Raw genomic sequence first — 21,924 nt, 5'->3', positions numbered from 1 at the left:
ACAAAGAATTTGTCCCATCATGTTAAAATTACACTAATACACTTTTTGGAGGAGTCATCCAAAGTTGTCTCTGCTTTTAAGTTTAATATTCTCAATTTGTGAAGAAGTGACTGTAGCCTTAGTCTTAATAAATTAAACTATTTTAAGCTGTGATTGTTATAGTTATTAACATTTATTTAATATTAACCATACTTTATTTTCATAGCATAGTATTTACTTGAATGCAAGAGTATTGTAAACTAGCTTCTTTTCAATGGAATTTTTAGTTCATATGCAAATATCGTACTTGTTGCAGATCTCACTTGCTGGTTATGCTATGCTAATAATAATTTCAAGGATATATTTTATTATTCATGCTATAAAAACCACAGCTACATTTATTTATTTTTATGAATTTGTATTTTTAATTACTTGAAAGATGTACATTGTTAAATGAAGCTAAAAAACTTCCCTTTTCTTCTTTCTTCTTTAGAATCAAGTTTCTTACTGGGAAATGCCCAGATTGTGGATTGGCCTGTAGTTTATAGTAATGACGGTTTTTGCAAACTCTCTGGGTATCATCGAGCTGACGTCATGCAGAAAAGTAGCACTTGCAGGTAGGTAAAACAACAGCTCAGGGATGTTTTCTAAAGTTTAACTAAATGTTGAAGCTGATTAAAAGACTTAAATTTAGACTCACTGTGATATCATGATTTGTGATAAGAAATACATATTTGGTCTTCCACCCTGGCACAGAGCTCTGTTCCTGGCACAGAACTCCTCAATTCTTGGCTTTTCTTGTGATATGTTAATTAGGTGACTTTTGGAAAGCCCTTAGATAACCTAAGGGTGGGGTTGACTGCCAGAGAAATCAACCATGTGATTAGAAGCGCAACTTTTCCCCAGTCTCCTGGAGAGGGGCTGGAGGTTGAATCAGTACCAGTGGCAGTGATTCAATCAGTTATGACTGTGTAATGAAGCTTCCACAAAAACTCAGAGGACAGGTTCAGAGACCTTCCAGTTTGGACAACGTGTAGAAGAGCCAAGTGGCATATCTGGTAAGGGCGTGGAAGCCCCCTACCTTGCCTCTGCATCTGTTCCATGTGCCTGTTCCTGATTTACATCCTTTTACGATAAAGCAGAAGTCTGGTAAGTAAAATGTTTCTCTGAGCTCTGTGAGTTGCTCTAGCAAATTATTCAAGCCAAAGGAAGAGGTCTCGGGAACCTCTGATTTATAACTGGTGCTGAAGTCTAAGGGTGGTATCATGGGAACCACTCTGAATTAGGTGGATCAGAGAAGCACAGCCAACACCTAGGCTTATACTGATGCCTGAAGTCAGCAGGAGGGCAGTCATGTGGTACAGAACCCTCAATGTTCAACCTACAGAATCTGATGCTGTCTCTGGATAGATAGTTGGAATTGGAATTCCAGTTACCCTCTCCCCCAAATTGGAATTGAGAATCTATTGACTCACATAAAACCTATAAGGCAAAAAGTATATTAGAATATTGAGGATATTAAATTGTCAGTAGAAATATATAGTTGAAGAGGCACTGGTGAGAGCTTTTGCTAAGAGAAGTATTTTTGCATAGCTGTGAATTTATCAGTTCATTCAATAAATATTTTTTGATCACCCTCTATGGGCCATGAACTATTCTATGTGCCAAGTGATCAATGTTGTTGTTGCTCAGTTGCTCAGTCGTGTCTGACTCTTTTCGACCCTGTGGACTGCCACACGCCAGGCTTCCCTGTCCTTCACCATCTCCTGGAGCTTGCCCAAACTCATGTCCATTGAGTCAGTGATGTCATTCAACCATCTCATCCTCTGTCGTCCCCTTTTCCTCCTGCCTTCAATCTTTACCAGCATCAGGATCTTTTCTAATGAGTCAACTCTTCACATCAGATGGTCAAAGTATTGGAGCTTCAGCATCAGTCCTTTCAATGAATATTCAGGGTTGATTTCTTTTAGGATTGACTGGTTTGATCTCCTTGCAGTCCAAGGCACTCTAAAGAGTCTTCTCCAACACCACAGGACTGGAGAAACAGACTTATGGAGGGCACAAACAAAACCTTGTGCTTATCAGGACCTACAAGAGACTGAACCAGACGTGCCTGTGAGTGCCCAGGAGTCTCTGGCAGAGGTGTGGGTCGACAGTGGCATGCTGCAGGGTCAGGGGCACTGAATATAACAGTCCTGGGAGCTGTGGCTTGATGGCATAGGTCCTTTTGAAGGAGGTTGCCATCACCTCCACTGTGAAATTTGTTCAGTCGTGTCCAACTCTTTGTGACTCCATGGACTATACAGTCCATGGAATTCTCCAGGCCAGAATACTGTAGTGGGTAGTGTTTCTCTTCTGCAGGGGATCTTCCCAACCCAGGGATTGAACCCAGGTCTTCTGCATTGCAGGCAGATTCTTTACCAGCTAAGCCACCAGGGAAGCCCATTACTGCCATTACCCCTACCATAGTTTGGCCTTACACCAAACTACAAGGAGGAAACACATCCCTGCCTATCAGCAGAAAATTGGATTAACAATTTACTGAGCATGGCCCTGCCCACCAGAGCAAGACCCAGGTTTACCCACAGCCAGTACCTCCCATCAGGAAGCTTCCGCAAAGATGGATGGGTCATGGTGGACAGTTCTGACAAAATGTGGTCCACTGGAGAAGGGAATGGCAAACCACTTGAGCATTCTTGCCTTGAGAACCCCATGAACTGTATGAAAAGGCAAAAATGAAAAGTGATCATTGGAGCAGCCTATATCAGAGACCCACTGATATCATCAACACTTTTTGAGTTGCTGAAACTGTCTTGAACATAGTGTCAACAACCCTCAACCAAGTAGGACTTGGTTTTAAACATTTAAAGAGATCAAGATAAAGTTCTTTCATCTTGAATAAATCACACATACTTTTGTCATGTTGGTATGTTGTACCACTGCTATTTTGTCTGACTTATGTAAAACAGAATCTGGCATTTATATTATTTATAACAATGCTTTTAAAATATTCTATATCTGTGAGCTTAAAGAGAGTATTACCAAAAAAGATCATAAAAAAGAAAAGGAAGTTCTATATAAGGAACCAATTTAGAACTGAAAACTTTTCACAATATTTCAGTAAGACCAGATGGGATGTTTTTTCCTTGAGTTAATTTTTCTTTACCGCTCCCACTTAACTAAGTACCAAAATCGTGTTATTTTAGAACTGCAGGGTATATGAATTATTTTCTACTCCATATTCTTTATTTTTCAGAAGAAAAAACTTGAGGTAGAGTTAGGTTGAGGGATTTGTCCAGGGAAACAGTGATTGATTTTTTTCTACCTATTTTTTTCTTTCCTTTTTTCCTACCCATTTATACTGCAAAACATTATACGCATGTACAAATATATATATATATATATATATATATATATTCTACATCTTCATGGAGGGTAGGGGTTTCATATGGAGTCTAAACCTGACTCTTCATGGAAATCACTTAGAGAGGTTTAGCAAAACATAGGTTCTCAGACCTCGCCTTAAGCCTATTGAATCGGGATCACCCCAGGTGGTTAGGTGGGAGCAGGAATCAGTACTTTTAACCAGCAGCTCAGATGGTTCTGATGCTTAGTGAGCTTTAAGAAATTATCTGTTCAAATATCCTCTTCTTCCACTTAATCCTCTTCCAGTGATCCTCATTTTCTCTCTATTAAAGTCATTCTCACATTCAGCCTTCACTTCCAGGCGTGAAATTGGTAAGTGGGAGCAATGAAAAACAGTGGCCCCTCTTTGAGAGACTCCCTATTTTAGCACGGTTGTCTCTTGTGCCTTTTATCTGCTGGGCGGATATTAGCTCTTGGCCTACCACTGTCATTGAGGTGTGTGTTCTAAGTTCTGGGAGGCTAAGGTTTGTATGGACCATTTCTGCTCCCTTATGTCTCAGCAGGGTTTAGATTAAATGTTATTATATAGTTTTGAAATCACTGAAGTCTAGTTAAATATGGACACAAATAATTTCATAGTGAGGGTAGCCTTGTAAACAAATCAAAGAATTTTACTGATTTTAATGACAAGTTTTAGACAGAATAAGAAACTACACATCAATGAGTATTTGTCTTTCCCAGTCCTTCTCTCATTAGACCAGGTGTATAGAGTAAAAAATTAAATATATTCCTCAGTTTGTTCCAATATTATCATTGTGATTACTCTGGATAAAGTCTCTATTTTATTTGTTTCATTTTATTTCTTCTTCTTTTATTTCTTTTCTCCTTCATTCCATCCTCCGTTATCTTCCATAGTTATTCATTTTAGTGTATGTATTTTATGTCTTTCTAACAATTCCATTTGTAAAATAAATATGTGTATTCTTGTAATGATGTTGCCTTATGTGCATTTGTTTTTAAGTCCTGCCTAATTTATACCATGCATTAAAATATACAATTTCTTGCTCTTTTCATTCACCATTATGTTCTTGAAATTTTTTTTGTTGTTGCTATATCATAACCTGTTTCATCATATCTGACCATTTTATAGTGTTCTCATAACCTTCATTTTCGTTATCCATTTTACTCATCTTGAATTCCAACTTCTGCTACTTTGCTACTCCAACAACTTGGAGGTAAACATCCTTATAGCCATCTTCTTGTGGCCCCATGTGAGGAGTTGTCTGTCACTATGCCCAGAAATAAGATTGCTGTACAGTAGAATATATGCAGAAATTGTAAATTAACTGCTGTCGGATTGCTGTCCAGAACGGCCCTCTGTTTCCACTTTCATCTGCCACGAGGGAGGGTTATAGACTTCCCTGGTGGCTCAGACGGTAAAGCGTCTGCCTCCAATGTGGGAGACCCGGGTTCAATCCCTGGGTCAGGAAGATCTCCTGAAGAAGGAAGTGGCAATTCACTCCAGTACTCTTGCCTGGAAAATCCCATGGACGGAGGAACCTGGTAGGCTATAGTTCATGGGGTCACAAAGAGTCAGACATGACTGAGTGACTTCACTTTCATATCCTTATACTTTATAATAGCAGCTAAATTTCTATTAAAAAAACCTGCTGTGTGCCATATACTGTCTCATTTTTATTTCAGCTAAAATTTCAAAAACTATTTTTTATGAAATTTCTGGATTCCTAGGAATTTCAAATGTTCGTTTTATTATTTAATAATTGCATTTCCAAGCTTTTGAACTGCTGCTCTATACTGAAGGACATAAAACACATTGTGTGTTAGAAAGAGATTGTATGTAGGTTTTGGGGGAATGGCATTTAAAAACGCCTGATCTTATCTCAGGACCCTTATAAAGCCCTGACATTAGAGACATACTGTCATAGTTCAGGTGAAAACCACTTTAGCATTCTACTTTTGATTAATCTGAGCCTTTTAAAAGCCTGTTCTGCTTCTTAAAAATTATTTTTATTTATTTTTACTTTTTAAGATAGAAGGGTGGGAAGACCAATCATATAGGTAGGGAGGATAGGAGTAGACAGATGCATTTGAATACAATTTTTTCCCCCCATGAAGGCACATTAATAATCCTTAACCAGGCTATCAGATTAGACAATAAAGCAGAAATGCTAAATGACACTTTGTTTTCACAAGTAGTTTTATTAACACAGGGTTACCTCAGTCAACAAGAGAACATTCCACATGATGGATGTCAGTTAGTCCTTTCCATTTGGCTGAGGGCTCTGCTTCACACTGAGAAAAGTACTGGAGGGCAGAGTGCCTCAGTGATCATGTCACACTCTGAACATTAGAGATGTCTGATTCTACTCCTAGTTTCCCTTAATTACATGTCATGGATTTACCTTTTATGACGCGATCTAAATCCTTTTAAGCTCATATAAATTAATGGGCTATGAAACCTTTTATGATCCATTGTAGAAAGTATGTAATGCTTTGATTTATTATGAAATTACTTCTTTCAGATTTTGAAAGTTGTTCCTATTTATTTCTAAATCCTTCTCCTCACTCGCTCTTAGACTTCTTCTTGATCCTTTGACTATAGATTTCAGCCCATCCTGTGATTAACTTTCATGATGATTTTACTTTTGTGGCTGATTCTGAGGTGGAGACCACATATTTTTAAGTCACTATGTGTGGTTTCTGTGATGAAGCATTTGCTAGGCTGTGAACTACAGCCTGTATGTAATATTATCCTTTACCTGTGGGAACTGAATGTTTATGTGCTTAGTCCAAGAACATTGTTAACCCTTAGCAGATATTTTGAAGTTAATTTTTATTGGAGTATAGTTGTTTTACAATTCTGTTAGTTTCTACTGTACAGTGAAGTGAATCAGCTCTGCATCACAGCGGATTCTTTACCGTCTGAGCTACCAGAGAAGCCCTTATGTATACATATATCCCTTCTTTTGTGGATTTCCTTCTCATTTAGGTCACCACAGAGCCCTGAGTAGAGTTCCCGGAGCTATACAGTAAGTTCACATTGTTGACCATTAGTAGGTTAAGATAGATAGGCAGTATTTATGATTAGCTTATGTGTTTTCTCACTGTGCGCTCTGCTTTCTCCCATGGAAGTCTGTCAACACGGTAGCCATCCTTCCTTTCTGATATCATAATGAGGCTCGTTTGTGAGATTATGATGGCAGAACAAGGGATCCCAAAATAAGTCAATCCTGCTATAAAGCAAAGCCACTGGTCCCTAGAAGTTTCCGGGGTAGGAGGTACATGAAAGATACACTGCCAAATGCTCAGGCAAGCTGGGCATGGCCCAAGCTAGCCTTCAGGAAATCTCTCTTACTCCCAAGATCAGCTCTTCCCTCAAGTTAGTTGTATGGCAAGATGAGTGGCCAAAGGATCCAGCAGCAGGCTGTGGGTGAATTTATACCTCAATGTCATGGGCTCACAAAGAAAGAAGACACACAAAATGATGTGTGTATCTCTTTCAGACACAGTGATTCTGCCCAGTAGCAGGAATGAACCAGCTCTTGCCCTCAAATTGTAAAGGATCAGGGGAGTAGGGTTGGGGCTGGAAGGGCCCTCTTCTAACCCCACCCATGAGAAGCATTCCAGTAATAATTCAGTGATTGTATAGAACATTATAATTTATAGCTTCATGTACATTATCCTTTTTAATTCTCACTGTCTGAGTTATATTAACATTATCATTTCTGGTGGCTCAGAAGGTAAAGAATCTGCTTGCAGGGAAGGAGACCCCAGTTTGATTCCTGGATAGGGAAGATCCCCTGGAGAAAGGAATGGCTACCCACTCCAGTGTTCTTGCCTGGCAAATTCCATGGACAGAGGAGTCTGGTAGGCTACAGTCCATAGGGTCACAAAGAGTTGGACGTGACTGAGCAATTAACATTTTCACTTTTCATGGATGAAAAAACTAAGAGAAGTTAAACAACTTGGCCATGGATTATACAGTTTATAAGTGGTCCTCTAAGTGCAGTGGTCCTCTGTTATATCATGGCTGCTCCATAATATAGCAGGGATAGACTGCTCTGTGCACCTAATTTTATTTTCTGTCCAATAAGACAACAGTGCAGTTGCGGAAGTCATTTATCATTACTGAAGGGAGTTTGGTGATTCAATAGAGTAATTTGAAGTTCTATAGTTTTTTAATATTCCCATTATATATTCCTGGAGGATAGTCAATAAGATACATAAAAGCTGTATAAAGTTATTTTATAGATATATGGTTTCTAAAGTCTGATGATTATCATTTCTAAATCTTGTTTTCATTCAAATACCATTAACCATTCAAAGACTGCATTGAGCTTCAGTCATCTGGAGTCATGTTGCAGGAAACCTCAGTAAAGAAATTCAGCATTTACACATAAGGAAAACTGAGCAAGTAAGCAAATATGCCATACCCAGAGTACCCATAGTATAGGCAGAAGCACTGGTCTAGTCATTTTGGTTTGGACAGTGCTGGTTGGAAATACTTTCAAAGTTTGAATTACTTTCTAGAACACTTGCCTTGGAAGAATGGATAATACATTTCAGACATTCTTTTGGGTCATTTTGAAATACCTTTTATTATTTAACTGTTGCATTTTACTGCTTAAAATATGTGTTCTGTCACTGGAAATACATAGTTTAATAAGCTTGAAATAAAAATATGAGTGAAACAATATAAGATATAAAATATTATTTTTGAAAAATTATTCAAAGTATAATAACCTGGCATTTTTTTCTTAAAATGCCCTTATTTTTCTTAGAACAGGCTATTTTAGTTTTGGGAGAGCTAAAGAGGAATGGGTTATAGAATTTTCAGAGTTTATTTGAGAAACTGCTGTTTTCACCTCTTTAGAATTTTAGCTGAATCAAACTTGTATTTCTTCTTAAGTGTTACTGTTACATCAGTTTCCAAGATGGTTTCTTTGAATTTTTTTGAGTTGTAATTTATCTTTAATCCTATTAGAGTTAATTTTTCACCAACTTTATTCTAGTTCCTTGTTAGATTTTAGATGATTTCTTTTTCATGTTTTTTTGTTGGCCAATTGTGAATATTGTGTTTTGGTTTATTGAATCATAGACTCCGACATTTAGTAATAGGAGTAAATGTTTTTTCTTTTCTTAAAGACCACAAGCATTTAGTAGCTTAATTACTCATATCATACTTTTTGTTTTTGTGTGTTTTAATATTTTCTCTTTAGTAGAATCTTTAGACTAAAAATATCAGTCAATAAAAAGTTTACCTGTCTGTGAAAAGATATTAGCAGTATTAAACTAGCGTTTTGTTTTGGTGGAGGAAAGGAGGGTGACTTTCTTCACTTTAACTGAGAAATTCTAATTTAATTGTGACGCCCTCAGGAGATTTTCATAAAACTCACATGGTGGTAAGTCAGGCTTTGACAGGAACAGTGGCTTTTCATTGCCCTCTGAAGCATCATGGGCTAGTCTGGCTGTAAGATTATGGAGTTAGAACCTGTCATCCTATTCTAAGATTTTCTTGCTTATTTAATATTATAATGACAATTAACTATTCCTTTTTAATAAAAAATAAAAGTAATTGAAAATTCAGGATACAGATTGGAGAACATTTGGTTGGCCACATCTATCAGTGGCCTTTCCTGATGGCTCAGACAGTAAAGAACCTGCCTGCAATGCAGGATTTGATCCCAGGGTCCAGAAGATCCCCTGGAGAAGAGAATGGCTACCCACTCCAATATTCTTGCCTGGAGAATTCCATGGACAGAGGAGCCTGGTGGGTTACAGTCCACAGGGTCACAAAGAGCCAGACACGACTGAGCTACTAACACTTTCAGCTTCATCTATCAGTAATTTTTTAGTTTTTAGAATTTTAGTTGCTCAGGTTGGTGTTACCATAAGATGGGTCATTACTCTGTAATTTTTAGCTGTGATATGGTATCATTGTTGAATCCTGCTAGTTTTGCTGGGTTTTGCTAACAAACTATGCTTTTCATGTTGTAAACTCTAGATTGAGATATTCAGAAGCAGATTTCCTATGAAGATAAAAGACCTTAAGCTTTATGCCTTTCCGTGAGTGTATGACTTTCAAGGCTCTGTACTTAATTTTGTTTTATAAATTTAATATTCTGCTCCTTAAAGAGGGCCTCTAGAGCTATATAGGCTTCGGGTCCCACCCCACTTGGATTTACTGCTGGCTAATAAGTTAATTTCTTGAAAATTCTAAGAAAAGCAATGACAAACATATACTTGAGGTTTCAAAAACTGTCAAGTCACACATATTTTTCCTGGTGGAAGAAATGATGTGGACAATCATAGCAACCAGTAGAACTAGGTATTTGAAACCATATGCACAGCTTATGATTTTGCAAAAGCATCAAGGTTAGTTTTAGAGTCTTGTACTCCTTTGACTGAGTTCTGTTTAATTTGCAGACTTTTGGTGAAGTTCTCTTAAAAAAACAGGTAATTTCAAATGTTAGGAAATGTTTGTGGGATGTGGAAGTTTACTCTTTGATCTCTGTTTTTATGCTCCTCTAGCCACAGTAATAGCATATGTTTCCTTCAATTTCTCTTATTTTCCTTCTGTTAGGTCTACTTGTATGTATTTCAAAAAAATCCTCATAAGTAACGAGAATGCCAATTCAGTAATGTGTATAATACTGAATCTTCACATTTCATTGTAGTATAGGAATGTGAAAAAATCATATAAGCTGAAAGCACGTAGTGTGATCTTAATACTCAATGAAAAAGTATGATTGTTCCATGACCTTTAACAATGTTTGTCAAAGCATTAAAATAAAAAATCTCTTCCTGTTGGTTTTAAGTGCAGGGAAATGAAAAGAGTAGTAACACTAATATTTATTTAGTACATTACTTAGTGATCTATAACATTAGAAACATTGAGATTAAAGTGTTTCATTTCTTTGCAAAAACCTACCATAAGTCATTTGAACAATTCTTGCATTCTTGTAATATATTTTATGATATGAAGAGAGCATTTTTTCTACCTCTTAGCAAACAGTGTACTTCTTTTAAGTTTGAATCCTCTTCAACTTTATCCTTTTACTTTCAGTACTGTGAATTACTTCCTAGTACTCCTTTAATGTGAAGGGTTTTTTCCCCCTTGGAAACATTGGTCTTTTTTACAACAATCCTTTTCCTGATTTATGTTGGTAGGTTTGTCCTCACTAGGTTCCTCTGGCTGCATATTTCAAGTCTCTCAAGTACAGCAGTGTCAACATCCCACCATTCTTTCAGAAGAAATAACTTCTTTTATGTTTAATTTGAATTTCACCTCCACCATGATCACTTTACATTTCTTGGTGGGCTTTAATCTTTGATGGTGAATTCCTGCTTTTATTTCTCCATTTTTGTAAAATGTCCCATGAGTGTACCACTGAGAGACGAGGAGGCAGCACAGCTGCACACTTTGCTGTCTATGCATGAGCTGAGTAGTGGATGCACTATAATTCTGACAGGCTTTAAAGCAAGTAGTGAAATTGATCACTGATTGTTATGTGTACCTGTTATTTATTCGTGACTTGTAGACTGATGATATAGCAGCAAAGTTTATACTTTATGGTATCAATCATAGTTAATATACTATGAAAACCAAAATTTGAACTGTGTTGTTGGGAAACTGGTATTATTTAACAACAGGAATGTTTAAGTAACTAAAATTGATGCATATTGGACTTGTGTAAAGTAAGGACTTTTTTTCTCTCTTACTCTTTCTCACTATATGTTCAAAATCACTTAAAAAGCTAGCTTCTAGCAAGAGTTTAATAGTCATGATTAAAACATGGTTTAAATATTTTATTTCATTTTGTGGAAGCAATTATTTTGTAACTAACTTTGAATACTTAATTTAAAAAAGACAAGTATATGATTTTGTGTAGCATTTGAAAAGCAACCCCAAACTGAAATGGATTGTTTGGTGTTTTTTTTTTTTTTCTTCCAGTTTTATGTATGGAGAATTGACTGACAAAAAAACCATTGAGAAAGTCAGGCAGACTTTTGACAACTACGAGTCAAACTGCTTTGAAGTTCTTTTGTACAAGAAAAACAGTAGGTATCTAAGTCATCAATAAGATATGTCAACTCCTTATTAATATTATATATTGGTAAGTGGTAGCTAAGCTATAGTGTAGAGAAATATAAAAAATTTATTGCTTCTCTTGGCAGGAGGTATTTGTAAAAATTAGATAGCAAAATTAATAAATAATGCTTATGAAAAACAATCTTTTGAGGAATGAAAGAAAAAGATAATGCGTTTTGAATGTGATTTCTTTTGTGTGTCAGATGGCAGGTTGGTTTGTGATTAATACCCATGGTAAAGATCCTATAGTTATGTGACAGCAGCTAAAAATGACTGAGAAAAACCACTACAATATTGTAAAGTTATTAGCCTCCAACTAATAAAAATAAATGAAAAAGAAAAAAGGAAAAAAAAAGACTGAGAAATTCGTTCATTTCTTCTTATGGTTAAAGGGAAAGTGGATTGTTATCAGTGAGGATGTTATCTTTCAACATATACATAGATGACATGTGAGTATATGGTGTCTACCTGCGGTAAATCTTCACCAGTATGGTTGTTTGCTAGACCAGACTGCTTTGTGGGAAGACTGGTGAGAATAGTTGTTACTTTCAGAAAGTACCATTCACATCTGGTAGCTTTGTATTGATTGTATGTGCTCTTGTCTAATGATGGGAGGTATGAGTGGTCAGTTGTCCATTATATAATCACATAATAAGTCATGATATGGGTCTTAGGTAAATATGAGTGAGTTTGATGAGACTCTCCAATAGAGTTTGGAGGAAACAAACAACAAATAAAAAACCAACTAACACACTCATCAACCAAGTCTCCTTTCTAATTTGTTTTTAATGAATAGTCATTACTTTATTTCTTTTTTGCTGCATTTCCAAATGGGCCCCCTTTTTTTTTCTTCTAAAGAACAGTCACTGCATAAGATGAGTCAGCTTATTTAGTGTTAATGGTTAAATGATAGCAAAGCCAATTATTATCTTTAGTGAAAATTGATGGTTACTAAATTCTTCCCCAGTTCAGGAAGTATTCTAGCTTCAACAGGAAATGCTTGTACCAAGTTTAGTGCTGGTTGGGTTTTGTGAAGCATAGTTTATCCTCTCCATTGTACCTTAATCATTTGTTTTCTGTTGAATATTTAGGTTTTCTTTTTATTAATAGGCCATCATAGGGATAACGACAACCATAGGCATTGCTTCACATTAGTAGTGAAGTTCCCATTACCAGGTGCTATTGGCAATGGAAGAATTAGTTTCAGTGGTTTTACCTAAGGAATGTTCTGTCATCTTATTTTTCATTATAGAATCAAGACTGAAAATATATTTCTCTTTGACATCATATCCAAATGTCTATTGGCTTGTCAACTAGAGAACAATCCATTCTGAATAATCAGCTCTGCCTTCTATAAGAGAAAAGCCAGTTTCTAGGTGCTTTATGGGCTTTTTCACTAGATCCAAACACATACTGATATTTTGTAGCCAAAACTCCCTTTCTTTCTTTCTTTTTGCCTCACCGCAAGGGAGGATCTTAATTCCCTCACCAGGGATTGACTCATGTCCCTGCAGTGGAAGTGTAGAGTCCTAACCACTGGACCACCAGGGAATGCCCCCTTTCATTTTTATACAGGGTTGTTACCCCTTGAATGACTTCAGTATATACCTCAAGTTTAGCAAATGATTTAATATTATTCCATATTACTAAGATCATTTTAGGGGCTTTCCTGATGGCTCAGTTGGTAAAGAATCTGCCTGCAATGTAGGAGACCCTGATTTGATTCCTGGGTCGAGAAGATCCGCTGAAGAAGAGATAGGCTACCCACTCCAGTATTCTTGGGCTTCCCTTGTGGCTCATCTGGTAAAGAATTCGCCTGCAATGTGGGAGACCCGGGTTTGATCCCTGGGTTGGGAAGATGCCCTGGAGAAGGGAAAGGCTACCCACTCCAGTATTCTGACCTGGAGAATTCCATGGACTGTGCAGTTCATGGGCATGCGGAGAGTTGGACACAACTGAGTGACTTTTACTTCACTAAAGTCATTTTTACCCTGAGATTTGAACAGAATAATCTTTTTTTTTTTTTTTTTCTGATTTTAAAGCTTCAAAGTCAGATCCATAGTTTCTGATTGTCTCAAAAATATCTTGTGGAAATTTTGTTTTGTTTATATCCTTTAAATCGTGTTAGCAATAACTTTAATATTTCATTTCTCAAAGTTTCCTATGAAGGTGGTTTGGATAGTTTGCTTTATTTTAATAGCTTGTAATAATTGTCTGGCCCTTGTTCAGGCCTATCTGGTTCTTTTCAGATAACTTATATATGCATAGTTGTCTGTTTGGAGTCAGTAGGAGTTATGGCACATAGCACTCTGTATTAAAACTCCTGTCATTTCTGGATAGTATCTGCATTGAGTTTTTTCCTTAATATGAAGAATAGATATTGTCCATGCGCTATAATGGAGTTCTACTATACTTAAAAGCAGCTTTAAACAATCTTGTAGGTAGTTAGCTAAAGACTTCTGAACATCAACTGAAAGAATTGTGCTCTTATGATGTTTTTTAATTTTAGAAAAATTCACACATCTGTAGAGAGCTGTTTTGGGAATGCCAAAATCTTGGCCTGAATGCCAAGTCCTCCCAACACTTCCATTAAATAATTAGCTAAACACCATTTGCAAATGGGGAGGTTGAGATATCTGGTTTAATATGTATCACAATTGACATTTCAGCTTGCAACCTCAATTCTTTAGGCCCATTGCTCTGATTATAGCGGGTTGCTTATACTGTTGAGAAAAAATGCAGTGACTCTGGGAGGATGACTGAAAATGGATCTTTCTGTTTGCACAAACGCAGAACTGCGATAGCTAGGGCAACTCAAAATAATCAATGCCAGGGCACTGCATTGAGTTTCCAGCAGCTACAGGTCTCTCTACCTAACTCTCCCAGACTTTCCATCACCTTGAACTCAAATCCAGAATATAGATATTCACCACCCATGCAGCAAAACTCAGCCTCCTTGGAGAAATCTGAGCCTGTGACTAAACTTGGAAAAAGTATACTGTGATTTCTGAAAGCAATTTTAACAACAGCTCTGACTCAATGCCGAAATTTGAAAAGTTGCTGTTTTCCTTGGAAGGTCTGAGCTGTAACATCACCTCTTTCTGTTTAGATTTCTAGCAGACCTTGGAAAACGACTTATTTTTAATGCCCTTTTCTCTCTGTTTGTGACCTACTGCCTCAAGCTCACTGTGTTGGAACAGCCACAGGCCATGTATCTGCAAGCATCTGGGTCTGGTGATTTGTCAAACTGTGCACATCACTCACAGTTCATGGACACACTGTGTAAAATAAGAAGCAGAAAACAAAGAACAAGCCTTTCTGGGAGATGGTGGGATTGTTTTTGAGGTCCCTGTCTCATCCTGTAATCGTTTTGGAAAAGACTGTGTCCTTCTGTAGGCTCCCTGGGGTTGCAAAGGACCTGGTTGTCAGAACTGAATATTTATAAAAACCTCTTCTCTGGAATTCTTTGACTTCTAGCATCCAGTAGTCAAGTCACCTATTCTGTGTAAATGGCAAATTTCCTTTTATGGTTATATTATCACCGGACAATTTTTGACCACAGATATGGAGATGCTTCTTATGGGTTTTCATTGAAAGTCACTAACAGGCTAAATCTTTCCTCTAAAGATTAAATATTAACAGCTGCACATCTCACTCCCCAAATCCTAAACCTGACAAAAGACCATATGTCTTTAAAACAGAATATTCAGAGAGGCTTTACTGCACTGTGGCTTGGAAAGACTGTAATGAAAAATGCATCATTTTGATTCTGATGGAAAATTCCCTCAGTGTTTTATCATTTAGTGAGTAATTACTCCTTTGAAGGCATTTCTTGTGTCTTCAAATATTTATTATTTGATGTAATGCCAATTTCTGATTTGTCCAAATCCTAAGGCTTGAATACTTTAAAACACTGTGTGTTCTGAAGTCTGCAGGAGCTATATTGTTTGAAGATCATTGTGACAGAGTCCAGGCTCATGCTTTGAGCAAGGAGGTTGGAAGCAGTGTCTCATGAAGAGGTGTGAGACTTTCAAGGCCTGGGGACATTTTTTTCTTTAACACTGCCTTAAAGTCTTCAGGTATAACTTTTTGTATATCAGACTTGTAATGTTGCTGACATCCTGTCTCTCTGATGTGGGGATGTGGTCAAAGCGGAAGAGTTTAAGTCTGTTTGACTGATGAGAGAACCTTGAGGTAGAAACAGCAATTCGGAAGTTCCTGCAAGAGAAATACTTATCAAAGCATCAGGTATTGATGTTGAAGTCGACTGGAAACACTTCTTGATGTAACACGGAGAAGCACATGGGAATGCTCACACCTGGTGAGAACATGGAAGGGAGCTGGTGAAAGCGGCAGTGGTGTAGAGACCCAGATCTAAAGGCGACACTGAAAGAAACGTGGGCGTGTTAGTCCCTCAGTCATGTCCAACTCTTCGTGACCCCAGAGACTGTGGCTCACCAGGCTCCCCATCCATGGAAATTTCTAGGCAAGAACACATGAGTGGGTAGCCATTCCCTTCTGCAGGGGATCTTCCTGACTCAGGGGATTGTCCTGACCCAGGCCTCCCTCACTGCTGGCCGATTCTTTATACTGATTCTTTTCAGTAATTAAAATACTGTTGTTTTGGTGCTGATTCCTGCCATAGCAGTTTGTGGCTGAAGGAGAAGGGAAAGCAGGAGACCAAATCATTGTGGTGGCTGCATCACGCTGTTGTCCTTTCTCTCTTTTACAGGAACCCCTGTTTGGTTTTATATGCAAATTGCACCAATAAGAAATGAACATGAAAAGGTGGTTTTGTTCCTTTGCACTTTCAAGGATATTACGTTGTTTAAACAGCCAATAGAGGATGATTCAACAAAAGGTAATTTTCTTTTTTTTCTTTTTTCATTTATTTTTATTAGTTGGAGGTTAATTACTTTACAATATTGTAGTGGTTTTTGCCATACATTGACATGAAGCAGCCATGGATTTACATGTGTTCCCCATCCCGATCCCCCCTCACGCTTCCCTCCCCATCCTATCCCTCTGGGTCATCCTAGTGCACCAGCCCTGAGCACTTGTCTCATGCATCCAACCTGGGCTGGTGGTCTGTTTCACCCTTGATAGTATACTTGTTTCAATGCTGTTCTCTCAGAACATCCCACCCTTGCCTTCATACTTAAGGATTAGCAGGTCATTTAAATATAGTATTATTATTTTAACAATATCCATGGGTTGAACTTTTAAAACAAGATTTTACTACATAGCCTTTCTTTGGCTTTATATTTATTCTAGTAATTGTCCAGAATCAATTTTATTCAATCATATAGTTTGAATGGAAATAGGACATTGAAATATTAGGTGGTTAACTTGTTATAAGAGAAATTGAGGTGAACTATAAGGAAGAGATTTCACGGAGCATTATAAATTTTGAGTCAATATGGAAATTTCAACATCTTCTATCATACTGAGACTTAGAAACAAAAAGTATAACAGCTTGTGGGGTTGTTTGGTGAAGTCCTATTGGAGCACAGTTGATTAGTTGATTGAATTTTGTTATATTGATTAGAGCATGAATAGCTGACTTTTTCAGGCTACATTTCTTCCTTTATTTAGTTGTTGTAGATTCTCTTGGGTAGATGTTGTTTAATTATGTGAACAATTTTGTCATCCAGAAAGCGGCTGGTAAAATGCAAACATTCTGATTTGAGTCTTATTGACTATAATATTCAGAGAGACTACTATAGAAGACATTAGTGAGTGGTATGTGCTTCTATCCCCTTTTATATGTAATTTACTCTCATTTTATTCTCTCTAATTATTTTTAAATTAGAAACTGATGTCATATAAATGAAGAATTTTAAATACCCTTAGAAGAAGTTTTTATGAAATGGTATTTTTAATTATCTCTTAGGAGACTAAAAATGGAATGTTTTCTTTTCATTTAACAAACATTGCATTTTTTTACCTCTTAAAAAAAACTGGCACAGCAATTTTAATCTTTTCAACTGTAATCATAATCAGAGAAAAATTACATGTGTATATATATATGTGTGTGTGTATACATGTATCATATGTTCACTCATGTATGTGTGTGTATGCTCAGTTTCTGTTTAGGATCAAATTGCAAGAGGAAAATTTTATGAAGTGCAGATCATTTAAAGTGTGACAGAGAGCAATTCATTGTGACTATTTCTGAAAATGTGTATACAAAATCATCTCCTGAAATTTCAAATAAAGTATTCACTTTTCAACTTGTACTATCTGTTGCTCTGATTTTACTTGTAGACCCGGTATCTAGGAAGTTTAGGATATATTGTAATACTATTTTTAACAGAATAGTTTTCTAATAGTGTTTAGGTTTATTTCACCTTTGTTTTGAAATTCAAGGTGCTCCATCCAACAGCAGCAGAATGCATATTTTTCTCAAATTCAAGGTGCTCCATCCAACAGCAGCAGAATGCATATTTTTCTCATTCATTAGACAGATAATATTCTGGCCATAAAACACACTTTAAAAGCTTTAAAAGAGTATAAATGTTGCAAGGTATGTTCTCAGATCACAGTGGAGCTAAGACAGGAATCAATGAGAGGAAGACAGGTGGAAAAATCCCCAAATATTTGGAAATTAACAGATTTCTAAATACCCCACGGGTCAAGGAAGAAGTCTTAAGATAAATTATAAAAATATTTTGAACTAAATGAAGATTTAAATATGACATATCAAGTTTCTGAGATGTAAAAGCAGTGCTTAAAGGGAAATGCATATCATTAAATGCATATATTTGAAATGAAGAAAGATATGAAACTAAATAGCTAAGCTTTCACCTTAGGCAACTAGACAAAGAAGAGTAATTTAAACCAAAGCAAGCTGAAGACAAGAAGTAATAAACCTTAGAGTAGAAATCAATGAAATAGAAAAAAATTAGAGAGAATCACTGCAACCCAAAAGCTGATTCTTGGAAAAGAATGTTAAAGTTAGCAAACCTCTAGCCAGGATAACCAAGAAAAAGGGAGAAGGCACAAATTACCATTACCAGAAATTAAAGAAGGGCCATCACTACATATCCCATGAGCATAAAAGCACGTAAAGAAATACTTTGAGTGATTTGATAGCCACTGAATCGATAACTTAGTTAAAATGGACCAATTCCTTGAAAGACACAAACTACCAAAACTCATAATAGGAGGAATAGATAAGCTGAATTGTCCTATATCTATTAAATAAGCTAATAATTAATACAGTTCCAAAATAAGAAGTGCAGATAGTTTCATTGGTGAATTCATAGTCTTTTCCAGAAAACAGTGGTAGAGAAAACTCTCCTTACTCATTCTATGAAGCCAGTTGTTCCATCATACCAAAACCAGAAAAAGATATTACAGACCAACATTTCTCGTGAATGTAGATATAAAAGTCCTCAACAAAAATAGATTGCGAGGGTGTGTTAAAAGAATTACACTTAATGACTAAGTGAGATTTATTCCACATGGAAAGATGTTTCAAAATTCAAAAACCTCTCACTCAGTCATCGTATTGATATCAGGTTAAAGAAGAAAATTGATTTGATCATATCAGTTGGCATAGAAAAAGCATTTCGCCACACCCAATAATTGTTCATGATAAAAACTCACAGCAAAGTAGGAATAGGGAACTTCCTTAACTTGACAAGAAATATTTATGAAAAACCTGCAGCTCACAGCTGTCTGTATCTTAAAGTGCCATATATATATATTTAATTTTTATTTTATGCTAAAATAAAATGATATATGATATATTTGTAGAGTTGATTAACTATGTTGTGTTATTAATAGTTTCAGGTATACAGCAAAGTGATTCAGTTATATATAAACATGTCTATTCTTTTTCAAATTCTTCTCCCATTTAATTTATTACAAAGTATTGCTCAGAATTCCCTATGCTATACAGTAGGTCCTTATTGGTATCCATTTTAAATATAGCAATGTGCACATGTCAGTCTCCCAATCTGTCCCTCCCTCTACATTTTCCCCCTGGTAACCATAAGCTTGTTAGTCTGCTTCTGTTTTGTATATATTTGTTTGTATCATTTTTAAACATTCTGCATATAAGTGATATCTTATGATATTTGTCTGACTTTCTCTGTCTGACTTACTTCATTTATTTTGATAATCTCCAGGTCCATCCATGTTGCTACAGATGGCATTGTTTCATTCTTTTTAATGACTGAGTTATAGTCATATATATATATATATAAAATATATATATATATTTACACCACATCTTCATTCATCTCTTGATGGACTTTTAGCTTTCATGTCCTGGCTATTGTAAATGGTGCTTCAGTGAACATCGCAGTGCACATGTCCTTTCGAAGCATGTTTTTCTTCTGATATATGCTCAGGCGTGGGATTGCTGGGTTACATGGTAGCTCTCTCTTTAGTTTTTTAAGGAATCTCCATACTGTTTTCCATAGCGGCTGCACCAATTTACATTCCCACTGACAGAATGGGAGAGTTGCCTTTTGTCCCCACCCTTGTTTGTATTTATTGCTTGTAGACTTTGATGAAGGTCATTCTGACAAGTGTGAGGTGATATATCATTATAGTTTTGATTTGTTTTTCACATATAATAATTAGTGATGTTGAACATCTTTTCATGTGCCTCTTGGCCGGCCATCTGTATGTCTTCTCTGGAGAAATATCTATTCTTGTCTTCTGCCTATTTTTTGATTGGATCATTTGTTTTTTTAATATTGAGCTTCAGTGAATTGTTTGTAAATTTTGGTAAAGTGCTATATTCTAAAATAAAAGATAAATGATTGGCATATGACTTGTGACCCAACATATTCCTCAGGTGAATTTTACTTGCCTTCATACATGAATGATAGCCAGACTGAGTAAAAAACCACAGACTTTTCCCCTCAAAAATATTTATACATTTTTAACTTCCATATTTAATGGTTATTGTGTTTCTCATTCACTTTAACTGACTTCATGGCACAGGTAAAGTTGGCCAAGAAAAGTACAGTGCTTTCTCACAGGTTTGACCTGCTGAGCATTAATGGTGGTAGCTGTTTATGGAAACTAAAAGTTGGCAGCATTTTACAATGAGGTTGGGAGAAAGGGTGCTCATATTGAAAGACTGACCTTTATTTCTCAAGCTAATTGCTCTCCATTTATCTGCCTCTACATCCATCTCTCTGCATCCTTTCATCAGACTCATAGAGCTCTCTCTCTTTTGAATGCATTATTTTATTCTTACAAAAATGAACTCCATTTAAATAAACTTGAGACAACTTAGACCACTTGATTTTTGAGTAATCTGTTTGATAGAACTGTAAATTAAAGTTTATACGGAAAATCAAACCTCATTGTGAAAACCTTAGAGTAAAATATCTCTTTCCCAAACCAGAATTTGTAGTGGAAGAGCTTATTTTAAATAGATTTTCATTTTGAGACTCCTCCACACCTTTCAGATACATAACAGATTTCTAAAACAGTATTGCACAATGTAACTGTGAATGGTGTATATGAGCTACTTTCTATTATTCATGTGAGCTGTAAATTTAATATGAAAAATTCAATAGAACTAAAATATTTATGCCATTAAGCAATCATCCTACTGTCCCTATGAAACTAGCATATCAGAAAGTATATTTTGAAAATTTGGTGCAAAAATGCATCTTTCAACTTTTTGAGCAAAGGGGACCATAGAACTTTTGGGAAAGAGCAGATGAGATTTCATGATAACACCAGAGTATCAATATGATTCAAATATAGATCATTGAACATGGAGGCAGCAATCTTATTTTTTTATTGGAATATAAATGCTTTGCATTTTGTGTTAGTTTCTGCTGTTTGATCAAGTGAATCAGTCATATACATACATACATCCCTTCCCTCTTGGAGCTCCCTCCCACAGCCTCCTCTCACCTCTCTAAATCATCACAGAACACCTTGCTGAACGTGTGCTTATAGAAGCTTCTCACCAACTACCTATTTAACACACGGTGGTGTATATATGTTAATCCTAATCTCTCTCTCTCTCTCTTCACCCCACCCTGCCCCGCCCTGCACCATGCCCAATGTCCATTCTCTATGTCTGCATCTCTCTTCCTGCCTTGAAAATAGGTTCATCTGTACCATTTTTGTAGATTCTACATATATAGTAATGTTACTTTAGATTCAACCTTGGGCACCAGAGTTACTTAACATGAGCCTTTTTGTGACTCTTCTAGGAGTATTTTTTCTTTTTGTTTATTTTATTTATTTATATTTCCCCAACCAAGCATGCTGACTGAGCACACAGTATGGTGCTGGCACTATTAACTAGGTCTTGGAGATACTAAGTTCCTTCCATTATATCCTAATGGGGAGAAGGGTGGTGTGAAAAAAGAAAGATATATAATGGAAGCTTTCTTCTGGTTACTCTTATTTTCTCAGTAAAAGAGGAAACGTGGTTATCAGCTGAGAGTAAGGATGGTGAGGTAGTAAGGAGGGTTTGAAGG

The 21,924-nt window shown here is 36.4% G+C and overlaps 1 protein-coding gene across 1 annotated transcript in view; it reads left to right on the top strand.

Annotated features, from left to right (window-relative positions):
- KCNH5 (potassium voltage-gated channel subfamily H member 5) overlaps window positions 1-21,924 on the top strand; it is a 361,713-nt gene that overhangs the window by 29,607 nt on the left and 310,182 nt on the right. The window contains exons 2-4 of the mRNA XM_065941253.1: window positions 473-596; window positions 11,321-11,427; window positions 16,191-16,319. Coding sequence (XP_065797325.1) covers window positions 473-596; window positions 11,321-11,427; window positions 16,191-16,319 — 360 coding nt within the window. The remainder of the gene's footprint in view (window positions 1-472; window positions 597-11,320; window positions 11,428-16,190; window positions 16,320-21,924) is intronic.

Source organism: Muntiacus reevesi, chromosome 7 (assembly GCF_963930625.1).
Source record: "Muntiacus reevesi chromosome 7, mMunRee1.1, whole genome shotgun sequence".
Classification (NCBI taxonomy): domain Eukaryota; kingdom Metazoa; phylum Chordata; class Mammalia; order Artiodactyla; family Cervidae; genus Muntiacus; species Muntiacus reevesi.
The sequence above is the reverse complement of the archived record's forward strand: the minus strand, read 5'-3'. Positions and strand labels throughout refer to the sequence as shown.